The sequence below is a fragment of the Clarias gariepinus genome, chromosome 7 (assembly GCF_024256425.1).
Source record: "Clarias gariepinus isolate MV-2021 ecotype Netherlands chromosome 7, CGAR_prim_01v2, whole genome shotgun sequence".
Taxonomy (NCBI): Eukaryota; Metazoa; Chordata; class Actinopteri; order Siluriformes; family Clariidae; genus Clarias; species Clarias gariepinus.
The window spans coordinates 33,471,376-33,485,211 of record NC_071106.1 but is presented as its reverse complement, the minus strand read 5'-3'; the positions used below and the strand labels follow the sequence as shown (position 1 = coordinate 33,485,211).

General features: G+C 37.0%; 1 protein-coding gene across 2 annotated transcripts; it reads right to left on the bottom strand.

Moving 5' to 3' along the window:
* Positions 1–5,461: 5,461 nt before the first annotated feature.
* On the bottom strand, positions 5,462–12,949 carry scamp5b (secretory carrier membrane protein 5b). 2 transcript variants are annotated; one of them, XM_053500783.1, is made up of 7 exons: positions 12,846–12,949; positions 12,568–12,620; positions 12,221–12,340; positions 10,848–11,004; positions 10,097–10,198; positions 8,707–8,824; positions 5,462–6,021 (listed from the first exon to the last, which is right to left on the bottom strand). In XM_053500783.1, the coding sequence occupies exons 2-7, from the start codon at positions 12,572–12,574 to the stop codon at positions 5,821–5,823; spliced, it is 705 nt and encodes a 234-aa protein (XP_053356758.1). In that variant the 5' UTR covers positions 12,575–12,620; positions 12,846–12,949; the 3' UTR covers positions 5,462–5,820. The 2 variants fall into 2 exon arrangements, with proteins under 2 accessions (XP_053356758.1, XP_053356759.1); XM_053500784.1 differs by lacking the exon at positions 12,221–12,340.
* Between the last annotated feature and the right edge of the window lie 887 nt (positions 12,950–13,836).

Sequence of the window (13,836 nt, the reverse complement as noted above, 5' to 3'; positions counted from 1 at the left end):
GGTAGGAATGAAACCCGCCTGGAAAATAAAGAGAGAAATAGAAACAATGGCAGCATTCAGATTCGTTTTAGAGGCATTGCATAATAATACAGTATACACAAGTCATTACTTAATATACAAAGCCAGTCAATATCACATTACAAAAGATTTTAGCTTAGTTACATGTGTTTATATGCCTTGGTAACATTACATGGGTCTTGGCAAGCAGACTGAAATGCTATTAATGCTGTAAATTCCTGGTACGCATGTGAAAGTAAAAGGGATGGGGGTTGGGGTGAGGGGCAGACAGGAGAAAGAAAAATGAAAAGAAGGAAAAGACAGGAGATATATAGGGAAAAAATAGAACGAGAGGGAAAAAAAGGTAAATGGAATGAGAAAGGGTGAGAGTGAATGGGTGACAGGAGAGAGAAATGAAGATGGAGAAAAAGAGAAAGATGGAAGGTGACACAGAATAAACAGCACAAAGTGAAAAGAAATTGCATGTGTAGGTTTGTCCACCATGTCAGTGCCCTGCCCTCCCCCCAGTGAGGAATCACATAAAGCGCTTTGTGTGTTTCACGGCCCCTGTGAGTTCAGACACTGGCCTCCAGTGTGTGCTAAGGGCTGGCTCTGTTCTTAACTTGCTCCCTAGACCCGTGTGATCTACTCCCACCCGAGAACCACATCAAGACCCACAATGTGTTTGCCCTTCCAGAATCCTCTGTCAGGAAATGCTAGAGAGCATATTTATAATATTGATAAGGATGGAGACTGAGAAATGTCTGAACTGCTAAAAATCTTGATAGTTTTCCAACTAGACTGGCAGCTATTTTAAAGAAACATGTCAGACACAGGATAAGGATTTGACGATATGCACACAGTATGCCATGTCTGAATTCTTTCCTTTTTTACTGTATAATGTTCTCTTTTTTCTGTGTCAGTAGTTTTACACTATTCAGTGTGAAATCTGGTTCTGTTATGTCCTAGATAGACTAGCAAAGCAAGAAACCAGTTGTTTCTGAAACTGTTACTCACTCACTCATCGACCATACCGCTCCTGAAACTGTTATTTATCTATAATTCCTGACTTAAGCATCTTAATTGGCCAACTTCTTTAATGATTACTAGGGGTCAACTTGCACCAATACCTTTACCCCCTACAGATGCAGTGAGTTCTCATTTCTTATACAGATAAATGAGAAGACATATCCCATGGTGGTTGAAAAGATCAGAAGGGTCGAATTGGCCTCTATCAAGCAAAAACACAACTAAGGAGATTGCTGTAATTACTGGAATTGGGCGATGAATTGTCCGAGATGACAAGGTTATCATATCTATAGATTTTTTTTTCTTCCCTGATGGCATGGCTATATTCCAGGACTCAAATTTTTAAAGAGCGCTTCTGGGAGCATGAGGAATCATTTTCACACACGAATTGGCCACCAGGGAGCCCTGACCATAACCCTATTGAAGTCTTTGGGATGTGCTAGAGAAGAGTTTGCAGAGAAGCTAAACTCCCTGATTATAAATATAAGATCACAGCCAAAAATATTGTCATGTTGCATAAGGTTGTTGTGAACCAGTTGCACAGCAAATGCATGCTGTAATTAAAGCAGATTAAATATGATGGATGTTAAACCAGGTCTATTGTATGTGCAGAATAACAGAATACAATTATTGGAGTAAAAAAATATACTGGGCCAGGGGTAGCTCAGTGGTTAAGGCATTGGACTACGGTTCGGAAGATCCCAGGTTCAAACCCCACAACCACCAAGTTGCCACTGTTGGGCCCTTGAGCAAGGCCCTTAACCCTCAACTGCTCAGATGTATAATGAGATAAAAATGTAAGTCGCTCTGGATAAGAGCGTCTGCCAAATGTAAATGTATTCTTTCTCTATATAACCGGATACACTCATGCACTTATCCCAATGTGGATACCATTAATATAAAAAGTACACCACTGTCTCTTCATGTACAGTATAGAATGCTGGTCTTCCAGGAACTCCTGGTCCAAACATGGTGGAATAGCATTGATCGAGGTCAGGACTATCGCGATAACTTCCAGCCAAGTTCCTATAATGTGCAAGTGGTGTTTATGAATGATTGTGTGTACTGTTCTCACAGATAGATGTGTCCCTTTTGCAAGTTGGTGACAAGTAATCTGTCGTTTTTTGAATGGTTAAAGCATTCCACTTGATAAATATTCACAGGAACGACTGCAGGGAGCTCCGAGCCACCTCGGCCGAGATCGGCATTCACAGATGTACAGCGTTCTTTAAAAAGTTTGCGTTTCACTTCAAGCGTTTCGCTCTTCAAGCGTTTCACTACAGCTAAGAAAATCACATAACCATGCTGTGCTTAAAGTCTTCTCTCAATGTCAATTGGTTTTACATCTCCATTCAGGAGAAAATTTCATTAAAATTCCCAGTTTGACTCGAACTTCCCTTGTATATATATTAATAACCTATTGTGTCAAAGTATCGTTTTGAAGTCTGCGCTCATTGTATTTGGGAGGGTAGACGCTGTCTGGCTAAAATGTACCTGTTTTCTATAGATAACGAAAATAAACAGTGACAGTCAAAACAAGAAGGAGAAAATTGGCAGCATGGAGAAGATTTACTGAAAAGTGCACAGTCATTACATTTAGTCTTGATTATATAAAACAATTTTGGATCATGTCACAACTAAGTGGTATTAGAAAATTTGATTCTTTTTTGCAGCAAAGACAGGAAAAGTGGGTTTGTACATGATGGATCTTCTTCCCACAGCAGGAAACATGAGCCAGAATTAAAGGTAGTACACCATTCCAAGCATGTGGGTACATGCTTTCAGGACGATGTTTACTTATATACAGTAATTCTTATTAGAAATCATTGAATATTTTCTTTCTGGAACTGTAACAGTTAAAGATTGTCCTCAGAGCTTTTACAGTGCAGCACTGACCCAAATACCACCACTGAGAAACGAGATCATGCCTTAATGGCCATTACTTTATCAAAACTCAGTGCCACCACTAAAAATATCACACTGTGTCCATAACTGACCTTCAGCAGGGTTGGAGCGCACCAAGCCTCATACACACTCATTTTCTCGTGTCCTCCTACATTATGGGTTTGATTCCGCACTGGAAGTTTTAGCCTGCTTATGTTTCAGTAATGACTCAAGTGCACTCTGGTGGAGCAACACACGCAGAACGTCATTGGGTGTCTTTTACACGCAAGTTTCAATGTGATTTCCCTTTAATTCAATGCTTTATTTATATCACGGGTTGCTTGAGGGGTCAAGTCTTTGGTTGCTTTATGAGTCCCAAGCAGCAGAAAAAGTGCATCACTAATAAAGAAAGTAATAAAGTAATAAAGAACGTAAGGCAAATAAATCTGTTTAAAGAGCTTTCCAATCTAATCCGGACTTTCAGAGGCTGGGCTCAGAGGACGTCCGAGGTGAAAGCGCACATGGTTGAATTTGTGTTTTTACTAAGAGTGAATTTATTGCTTGAAGAAACTGATGGAGGACATGGTAGCGTTATGGCTGCTGTGCCAACAGGAAAGTGGTTGCCCACTCGGTTTCAGAGAAGCATCTGGGAAATCAGGGATTTGCAAAGTACATAAAATAAATAAATAAATAAAAATCTAGTCCTCTGTGGTTTAGAGAAATGATGGAAATGTCCAATTTGCTTTTTGGAATAAGACTGCCCCCTTTTGGTAGGGTTTAGTAATAGGTAGATCTGGAAATTATTATTATTATTATTATTATTATTATTATTATTATTATTAATATTAATAATAATAACAAAATAGAGTATATATATATTTTATATATTTATTATTTTATTAATTATATATATACATATATAAAATATAATATATATATACATATATAAAATATAATATATATATATATATATATATATATATATATATATATATATATTATTTATATATATATATATATATATATATATATATATATATATATATATATAAGTTTTAATGAATAAAATAATTTTTTTATTCAATCCATTGCAGGGCACACACACATACACACACTCACACACCCATTCACACACCATGGGCAATTCGGGAATGTCAATTAACCTAACCTACATGTCTTTAGAATGTGGGGGGAACCAGAGTACCCAGAGGAAACCCACCAAGCACGGGGAAAACATGCAAACTCCATGCACACAGAGACGAGAATCGAGTCAGGCATCTCAATTTAACAATAATATAACTGTATGGAAATAAGCTATAGTGGCTTAGTGGTTAACCCTGTTGCCTTACACCTCCAGGATCTGAGTTCGATTTCTGCCTCTGTGCGCATGGATTTTGTATTCTCTCCATAGGTCTTGCATCTTTATTTATTTGTTTATTAATAAATAAGTAAATAAATAAACACATGTGCACTCTCTATTATTTCACCAGCTTTTAGCTTGTACAGTATGTCACTGCACGGAGTGGTTGTCAGTTAAAAAATTATTCCTTATGCTCCCAGAACTACTCTTACACATTTTAGGTCCTGGACCTTGCCTGTGTAACCATTAAAAAAAAAAAAAAAGCTCTATTGATGTGATAACCTGGTCATTCAGTACAACCATGGCATCATCTGACTTCATTTTATTGCCACATAACATTGCTGAGCCTGGACCTAATCAACTGGAGCAACCCCAGATTTGAACACTGCCACCAGAGACTTAGGGCACAGTGGGCACCATGCATGATGGGTGCATCATTTCATGTGCTTCTGTTTTTACCCTGACACACCATTTCCTCTAAAAATGGATCAATTTAGATGCATTAGACCACATAGCCTTTTTTCAATTGCTCCAATCTTTATGCACCCTAGCATTTTTAGTTTTTCTTTTATGTACACACAGCTGTTTAGTCCCGATCCTGTGAGCTCTTATTATGTTGTGTTTAAATTTAAAATTCTCTTGCTTTCACTATTAAACATTAAGGTTAGTTAAGGTTTTTACTGTTGATTTTTAACTATGCAACTTGACCAAATGTTTAAGTGATCTCTGATCACACTCATAACTTTGCTTTAACCACATTTCTTTTCCGAGGTTGATGGTTCAACACTATCTTTCCAGGACAGTTCTTAAGCCAATTCCAATTATTTCAACAATCATGCAAACAAAATGCATCAAACAAAATGGTAACTAAATGGATTTAAACATAAAAAAAAAATAAACCTAATTTTAAATGCATAAAATTGAGAGGTGAAATGGGTGAAGTGTTTAGGATGATCAACTAAATGATAAACATAAGAACCATTATAGGGGTATGTGCAGATAGCACCTGAAAATATAATAAAGATACACTAGACATTAGGGACCATAAGGACATTAAACAAATTGTTAACTCTAAATTCTAATTCCATTGCTGTTGCCAAGTTATGTCCAATGTATTTATTTGTTAAAGTTGTTTATTGGTCAATAAGTACTTGTTCATGTTATTTAGTAATCATTTGAAGTTAAGCTTATATTGACATCATTAAGTTACATTTTTGTCACAACAGACAATTCTACTGTTTTTTTTTTTTTTTTTTGGAAATTCATACAAGTTAATAAAACCCATCTTACTACATACAAAGAAGTCAAAGAAAAAGACAATTACAAATCTGTCTGCTTTTCTTTCAAATACAAAGGAGCTAAAGAACGACACAATCACAATCCATCAGACAAAAGAAAACCAGAAATCTGACTAGTTTTTTCAAATAAGCACACCAATCTACATTTTACTCCAGAAGAGCTGTGCCCAAAGCTTTCTTGATCTATCTGTAAGAAGTAAGATCCAACATTCCTGGCCTGCTTTCTGGCAAGTCTCTGTACTGTTGCTTGCCTTATATTTCATTCTGTATTAACGTCTCATTGCTGTAGTTGGGTGTATTGGATGGATCCTGCGCTTGCGTGGCTCCATGCACGGCTCCGAGGGCAGCTTGTTGGGCGGCCTGCTGAACGTGTGGGTTTTTCCAAGCACCCGTAGCCCACTCCTCCTGAGCCTTACTCATGCTGCCTCCACTTCCCCGGTACATGTTATGAACCTGGTGTATCGGATAAACATCAACATTAAAGCATTACTGACAAAAAGTACACTAACCTTTAGGATATCCTTTTTTTTTTTAAAGAATATGTTTTTTTTATGTTTAACCAGATCATTTAGATGTAAAACCCTCATGAATTAGTTGTTACGACATAAACAATAACACATGACTTGTCTAGCAAATGCAACTATGATTAGAGTTGCTGTTATAGGAAATTGATCAACGTTGTCTGTCCAATCAAATCCAATCAAATTTAACATTTTCTAGCTGCCATGGTTTGCTATGTTAAAAAAACAATAGACAACAAGTCAAAAACGGAAAAGAACTCATATATTTTCCGTTTTCCATATTACTTTTTAGTATCATTACATTACATACATCAATACATTTTAGTATTTATTCTCACTGCCCAGTTCATAGGTTCAGCTTGCTAGTTCTGTTTTGGACTTTTCTTGCCTTCACTGCATTAATTCTTTATGGCATGGATTTCATAGATTTCTTTATGGCATAGATTTTTATGCCATAGATTCAAACACGCTGTGGTCAGGCCTTTTCTCAAGAAATCCAATCTTGATCCTGCAGTATTGTCTAATTTTAGACCAGTGTCTTATTTATCTTTTTTATCTACGATTTTAGGTAAAAATTGTCTCTATCCAGCTGCAGTTTTTTGTTTTAAAAAATCATGTTCTAGAGAAGTTTCTATCCAGCTTTAAAACACGTCACAGCATGGAATGCACTCTCCTGAAGGTTCAAAATGATATTCTCCTGTCCCTTGATTCCAAAAAACCTGTGCTGCTCGTGATGCTGGACCTTTTAACAAATAGGACTTTCTCTGTCATGATTGGTAATCTCCCTTCCTCCCCAGTCCCTTTGACCTCTGGGGTTCCTCAGGGTTCCATTTTGGGTCCTGTTCTATTTTCCTTGTACATGCTGCCATTAGGGTTGATTATTTCAAAGCACAATGTTTCGTTTTATCTGTATGCAGATGATTTACAAATCTATTTGCCAATTGTGCCAAATTCCTCCGATACACTTAAATCAATCCATAGTTGTTTGCATGATATCAAACTTTTGCTGTCACAGAACTGTCTCTGTGTGAATGAGAGTAAAACAGAATGTTGGCACCTCAGATTTTCCTGGTTTTGTTACTGCTGGTTTTGATTCCCCAATCCCTCATTTTAGCCAAGCAGCCAAAAATTTGGGAATGACTTTAGACAGCAGTTTAAACTATCAGACAGACATTGATTCTGTTGCCAAGGCAGGCTTTTTCAATCTTCTCCTCCTCGCAAAGTTCAAGCCGTTTTTAAATCAGAGTGACCTGGAGAAAGCCATTCATGCTTTTATTAGTTTGCGGCTAGACTATTGCAATGCTTTTCATGTTGAAGTCACTGAAGCTCGTTTACATCGCCAGCAACTTGTGCAAAATGCTTTGGCTTGCATGCTAACTAATACTTGTAAATATGATCACATCACACCAATCTTTTATTCCCTCCACTGGCTTCCGGTACAGTTCCGGATTTAGTTTAAACTTTTGATGTTTGTTTTTAGTGCAGTTAAGTGTGGCACCTTCTTACTTGTGTAAGACAGTGAGCTTTTATCAACAAACTTGAGTTTTACGTTCTGCTTACCAAAACCTCCTGGTGGTCCCTTGATAATGTACAAACATACACTTATCATGCATACAACATCTCCCATTCCACAACATCCCAAAAGTGCTCTCTTGGTTTGAGATCTGCTAACTGTAGAGGCCATGTGAGTCCAGTGAACTCGTGTTGTCATGTTCAAGAAACCAGTTTGGGATGATTTTAGCTTTGTGACTTGATGTGGCTTCCTGTGGTCATAAAGGGATGGACATGCTCAGCAATAATTCTTAGGCAGGCTGTGTTATATAAATGTTGCACAATTGGTACTAAGGGCCCCCAAGTGTGCCAAGACTATATCCACCACACAATCACAGCACCAGTAGCAGCCTGAACTGTTGATACAAGGCAGGATGAATCCATGCTTTCATTTTGTTTACATCCAATTCTGAACTTGAGACCAGGTGACATTTTTCCAATCTTGTATTGTCCAGTTTTGGTAAGCCCATGTGAATTGTAACCTCAGTTGCCTGTTCTTAGATGACAGGAGTGGCACGTGGTGTGGTCTTCTGCTGCTGTAGCCCATCTGCTTGACATGTTCAGAGATGCTCTGCAGCATACACTACCTCAGTTGTAATGAGATATTATTTGAGTTACTGTAGTCTTTCTATCCGCTTCAAGCAGTCTGGCCATTATCCTCTGAACTCTGGCACCACAAGACATTTTTGCTCAGAGATCTGCTGCTCACTGGACTTTTTCTCTTTCATAACGTTCTTTGTAAACCCTAGAGATGCTTGTGTGGGAAAATCCTAGTAGATCAGCAGTTTCAGAAATTGTCAGACCAGCCTGTCTGTCACCAGCACACCCATGTGACATTCAAAGTCACTTAAATTACCTTTAATCCCAATTTTGATGCTTTGTTCGAACTTCAGCAGATTATCTTGACCATGTCTACAGTGCATCCCTACTGTAAATGCATGGTGTTGCTACAGTGCCATGTGAGTAGCTTATTTTTCAGTAAAACAGCACTCTTGAAGATTTGATTAATTACAAAAGTAAAAGAGAAAAAAAAACTTAAGGTGTATCGATAGAATATTTGTGTTACCGTAGTGAGAGCAATGAAGGACAAAACCGCTACAGCTGTAAACATGATGGTCGGAACCAGCATGATGATGGAGGCAAAGATGTTAGTGCCAAAGAAGACAATAGTGCCCAACCAGCCACTGAGAAAACACAGAGCAGAGCAGTATTTTTAGATGTTGATACTGTTTTCAGAATATGAACAGGTAGCCCTACATTCAGAGATTGTAATGACGCATAGTCAGGATTTAATACTAAAATTGCACACATCTGTATTCAGGCTGTGAATACAATACATTCCAAGCACTTTTTTAAAGTTTGACAGTTACAACACAGAATGATATTTGGCTAAAACAGTAGCCTGTCTTAGTTGCGCTTGATTTAGACCAAGGACGTCCTCTCAAGTTTTCTTGCACAATCTCGACTCAAGCGAGAAGCAGTATTAATTCCAGCTCCATTGTCTGACAGTTTGATGGAACCTCAATATCTCGTGCTGACATGCATGTTCAGGTCTATAAATCTGGTGAAAAAAATATGGAATAGGCCAATATTAAATGGAAATATGGGAACGGTTAATAAACAACAAAAAAACTTTTTCCATGGCTACACTGCAAAAGAAATCAGAAAGGCATCCATATCCAACCTGGTCAAATTAATTTCGTATTTCCTTTTATGAAACTAGAATAGCAAAGACAACTTTATGATTATTTAAACTATTTCTAGACATTTTGGTAGTTTTGTCGTATTGACTGATTTCAGGAGGCGAGAACATGCAAGAGCAAGTATGCAAAAGCTTTATTTGGAAATGCTTAAATGCTGAGACTGTAATTGTTTCTGGGTAGTTGTGATTACGATGATTTGGAAATTTTGTGTAGTTGTGATGTGTGAATGTAAGTGGGTGCTGGGTATTATAGATTGTGGCAGCAATAGTCGTATTCCATGTAGAGTATTGTCCATTGTTGAACATTTTGTGCAACAGGTCTCATAGTTTTTGTAGCAATGAAGGTATTTACGGGGCTGAGTTGCTAGCCCAACACTGTTCATCCATGCAAAAAGACCAGCAACACCGGAGTAATTTGTATGGGCGTTTAGTAAGGGCCTAGCCTGAGACCACAACAAGGGCAACCTAGAACCTTAACCTTTTGACCAGACACTGCCCTAAATATAAACATGAACAGACAGAATTGTTATACTTTTATTTTTTATTGTAATAATATTGTACAATTACCGGGAATTTCACCAGGTACCATATAGATGCATTTTGCAATGCTTTGTAAAATTTGTCAATATTAATTATTAAAATAAAAGTCATTATTACAGATTATCATTTAAATGCTGGTCTATTTTTTAAAGCATGGTAGTAGGTAAAATGCTGGTCTGAGCGTATAAGACACTAAACAACCAGAGTCGCTTACCAGACCCCCCATCCTGGAATCCCAATGGCTTGGAAGGTGCTGATAACAACCTGAGCCATGAAGATGAAGAAGAAAGCCATGAAGTTGAAGGAGCTATCTGTCCTAAAGGTAACAGATGGACAGTGGGAGAAGACAGCAGTCAGATAGTGAAAAGTGAATTCTATCTCAAACTGTCAAACCCACAGGCCGTATTTGCTGTCCTATAAATAACTGTGTTCAAAACTGTCAGGAGGTGGACATCATATGAGGTCCAATAACAGCAACTGTCACCAAGTTTAGCTCATCCACTGCACTAAAATAAAATGAAACTTTAAATATAAACAAATTGTGTGTAAAGTCAGTTATTTTATGATTATGGCATGCAACTCATTTGCAAACAAAATATTATTACCTGCTTCTGTAACTTACTTACATAATGAGGGTGCATTGTTAGACATTTCTCACTATCTCTTGTAAAAGTGACCTGTATCCCATAAAATATATATTTAAAAAAATTAAAATAAGCTAACCTTATCCAATCTGTCTTTAAAACATTCCAGCTGTTTTCCTAACCAAATAATGAATTTATAAAAATTCAAAGTTATTCAAACACATAATGGTTTTCAATATTTATCATAGAATGATCTTTTTAATATATTCTCTACTCTCAATCTTTCTAAATCACATCATTAAGTTAACAAAATAGCGTAAGTGCAGGAAAAATGTGACATACAGCGTACAACTGTTCAATTGTAGGACTAATGAAACTTACTTGAAGGCCTTGTAGACTGGTCTGAACCAACACACGTAGGAACAAGGAGTGAAGAGGATCAGCCACATGATGGACATGCCAAAGTTCGTCACTCCTCCTCCAGCAAACATCCAAGCCATACAGCCTATGAAATTCACCACCAGAGTGGCACTGTACACTGAGGAAACAACATTCATGTTAGTGCAAAAACAACACCATGTCCTGGACCTTATACAGGAGAGGAGTTGGAGACAAAGGAAAAGGAGAGAATGGAAGGGGTAACGAGAGAGAGAGAGAGAGAGAGAGAGAGAGAGAGAGAGAAAGAGAGAGAGAGAGAGAGAGAGAGAGAGAGAGAGAGAGAGAGAGAGAGAGAGAAAGGAATGTAATGTATTCAATATCTTTGAAATTATTTATGGTATATACTGCACATACTACCAGTCAAACCAGTTTGGGCAGACCTTCTAATTCCATGATCGGGGCTTCCCTGGTCCTTATTTCTTTATACATTTTAAAACAATGCTAAAAAATCAATTTTCAAGATCCTGATATGATCTTTATGAGAGCCAGTTTCATCATGGTGTTTGATGGGTTTCACAAATGCACCTGACAATACTGTTTTTGCAAGAATTGTTTCAAAACAGCTGACCTCTGTGTCTTAAAATAATAATTGACTCAAATTGTTGTTATTGTTACTTTTACTTTTATTGTTGTTATTCACCTAGTTGCAAATGTGTTACTTCATAGTTTTCAAACTATGAAATAGGTGTGCCCAAACCTTTGACTGTAACTGCAAGTAGAAAAAAAGAAAGAAGAAAGAAAGAAAGGGAGGGAGGGAGAAAGGAAGAAAGGAAGGAAGGAAGGAAAGAAAATGTGAGGGTTGTTGTTGTTGTTGTTGTTGCTGCTGTTGTTGTTTGTTTGTTACCTGTTTGATTTCAGGTCATGCTCCTGAAATATTAATTGAGTCTATAGAAGAAAGGAAGGAATAAACCAAAACTGGAGTGTTGTTCAATAAATTCTATTTCTATTTTCTATATTAGCTAAGTCAAAGAAATACAAAGAAATGATTACAAGTAGAAGGAAGGAAGGAAGGATTTTTTTCTGCTTATGTTTCTGAAATATCAGTTGAGTCAAAGTTTATGAAACCATAGGAATAAAATGTGAAAGGAAAGTGGGAGGAAAGGGAAAAAGAAGGAAGAAAGGTAAAAAGAAACATCGATATTGTATAATCAATAATGGTTCTAATAACTTTTCATTACCCCACAGCAGTATTTAAACAATATAACAAAAACACATGCAGATTTTTAGATCTGCATTTGAAAGGACAATTTCTATGAGACCTTTACTAAACTAAGTATTTATTTAAGAGACAGATACACCCTATAGCAAATACCCACATATCCAGAGATAGTAAAGTTTTTTGCACATGTTGCGGTGCTGCTCTGGAATCTCCTCAAAGTCCTGGTAAAAACATGGCTTCAGGGGGATAAACGGTGGCAGGGGAGGGAAATTATTCTCTATTGGACAAGAAGATTTAAATCAAATATAACATAACATAACATAACATAACATAACATAACATAACATAACATAACATAACATAACATAACAACATAACATAACATAACATAACATAACATAACATAACATAACAACAACAACAACAACAACATAATACTACTACTATTACTAATAATAATAATAATAATAATAATAATAATAATAATAATAATAATAATAATACCAGCCATTGGGAAATATGCTGATGTCTATGTCTTCTGTCTGTCTAAATATAATCTACAAGGTAATTAGATATATGTAGGTTAGTACACATTCTTTGCCACAAAAACCTCAACATATATAGAAACATAACCATTCATGCATTTTGCTAAATTCTACTGAACCAATGCTAATTGAAACATAAATGAATAAAAATATATTAAGAATAGTTCCTCATAAGAAAAAAATACCAACTAAGAGAGTATTTAGAGACTTTAACCGGATATCCAATAATCCTCTTACCTTTTCATGCACGCTCAATACCCTAAATCCCTTGAAGTGCACTTTATACTGCTCATTCCTCTGATTAAACTGTGTTCCACTTTAATTAAGCACTACTGAGGGGAAAATAGTTCTATTTCCGGCCTGGGATATTTTCCGACTGATCTCATCTAACATCCAGAGTGACACCTGTCGTGTCCGCCTACCATCATTTATTATCCAATAGCTGAAGTGCATGATTGTAGCGCCCCGCCCCTTTTTCGCTCGCTGAGCAAATCACGAGTGTGCACCTCGATAGCTGTCCGCGGTGCTGAATCCTCCGCACGTTCCCGCATGACGCTCTGGAGCACTCGCCACGCCCCCTGCTGAGTCCTGTGCGCCGTGATTGGTCAGGAGTCATTCTATCCGACTGTATTGTGTAACACAACAGAGCGGTAAGGATGAGGTTTCGAAAAAGTACACTGCAGTTGGTGTGGATGCATAAATAATGCATTGTATCATTATTATTAACATGTGTATGGATTCCATTCTAGGAAAATAAGAGCATGATTATACCACGCCTATAATTTTACACACTGATAATAATTCTCCAGAGAACCTTGTTGTTCTGTGGCATAACTATAGAGAATCTGGTTCATGATATATATTACGAGTATATGTATGTATTCGGAAGTATATAAATTCATTCGCAATAATTCATAAGATTACAAAGCATTGGATGCCTATACTTTTGGGGAAAGGGGTCTCTTTGGATTTGTAAGGTTTTCTGTTGAGGTGTTAAAACCCAATCTGATACAGATTTAAAGGTATTAAACATTTAAGGGGTTCCTCAAACCTCTTACTTTCTTTCTTTTTAAATTTTATACATATAAACCTTATACTTTCTAAATTTTGTTATACTGTGTTTCTCTCAACATATATGATGTGACCGCAAGAGGGCAGTGTCTGTCCTACATTTGATTCATGACAAACGGTTTACCATGCACCATGGATTCATGGAATACTACTACTA

Excerpts from the sequence above, each read along its gene's own strand:
- scamp5b (XM_053500783.1), bottom strand. Across the intron at positions 10,199-10,847 it reads CCAGTCTACAAGGCCTTCAA|GACAGATAGCTCCTTCAACT; the intron begins GTAAGTTTCATT and ends TGTTACCTTTAG. Across the intron at positions 6,022-8,706 it reads CCTTCATTGCTCTCACTACG|GTTCATAACATGTACCGGGG; the intron begins GTAACACAAATA and ends CCGATACACCAG.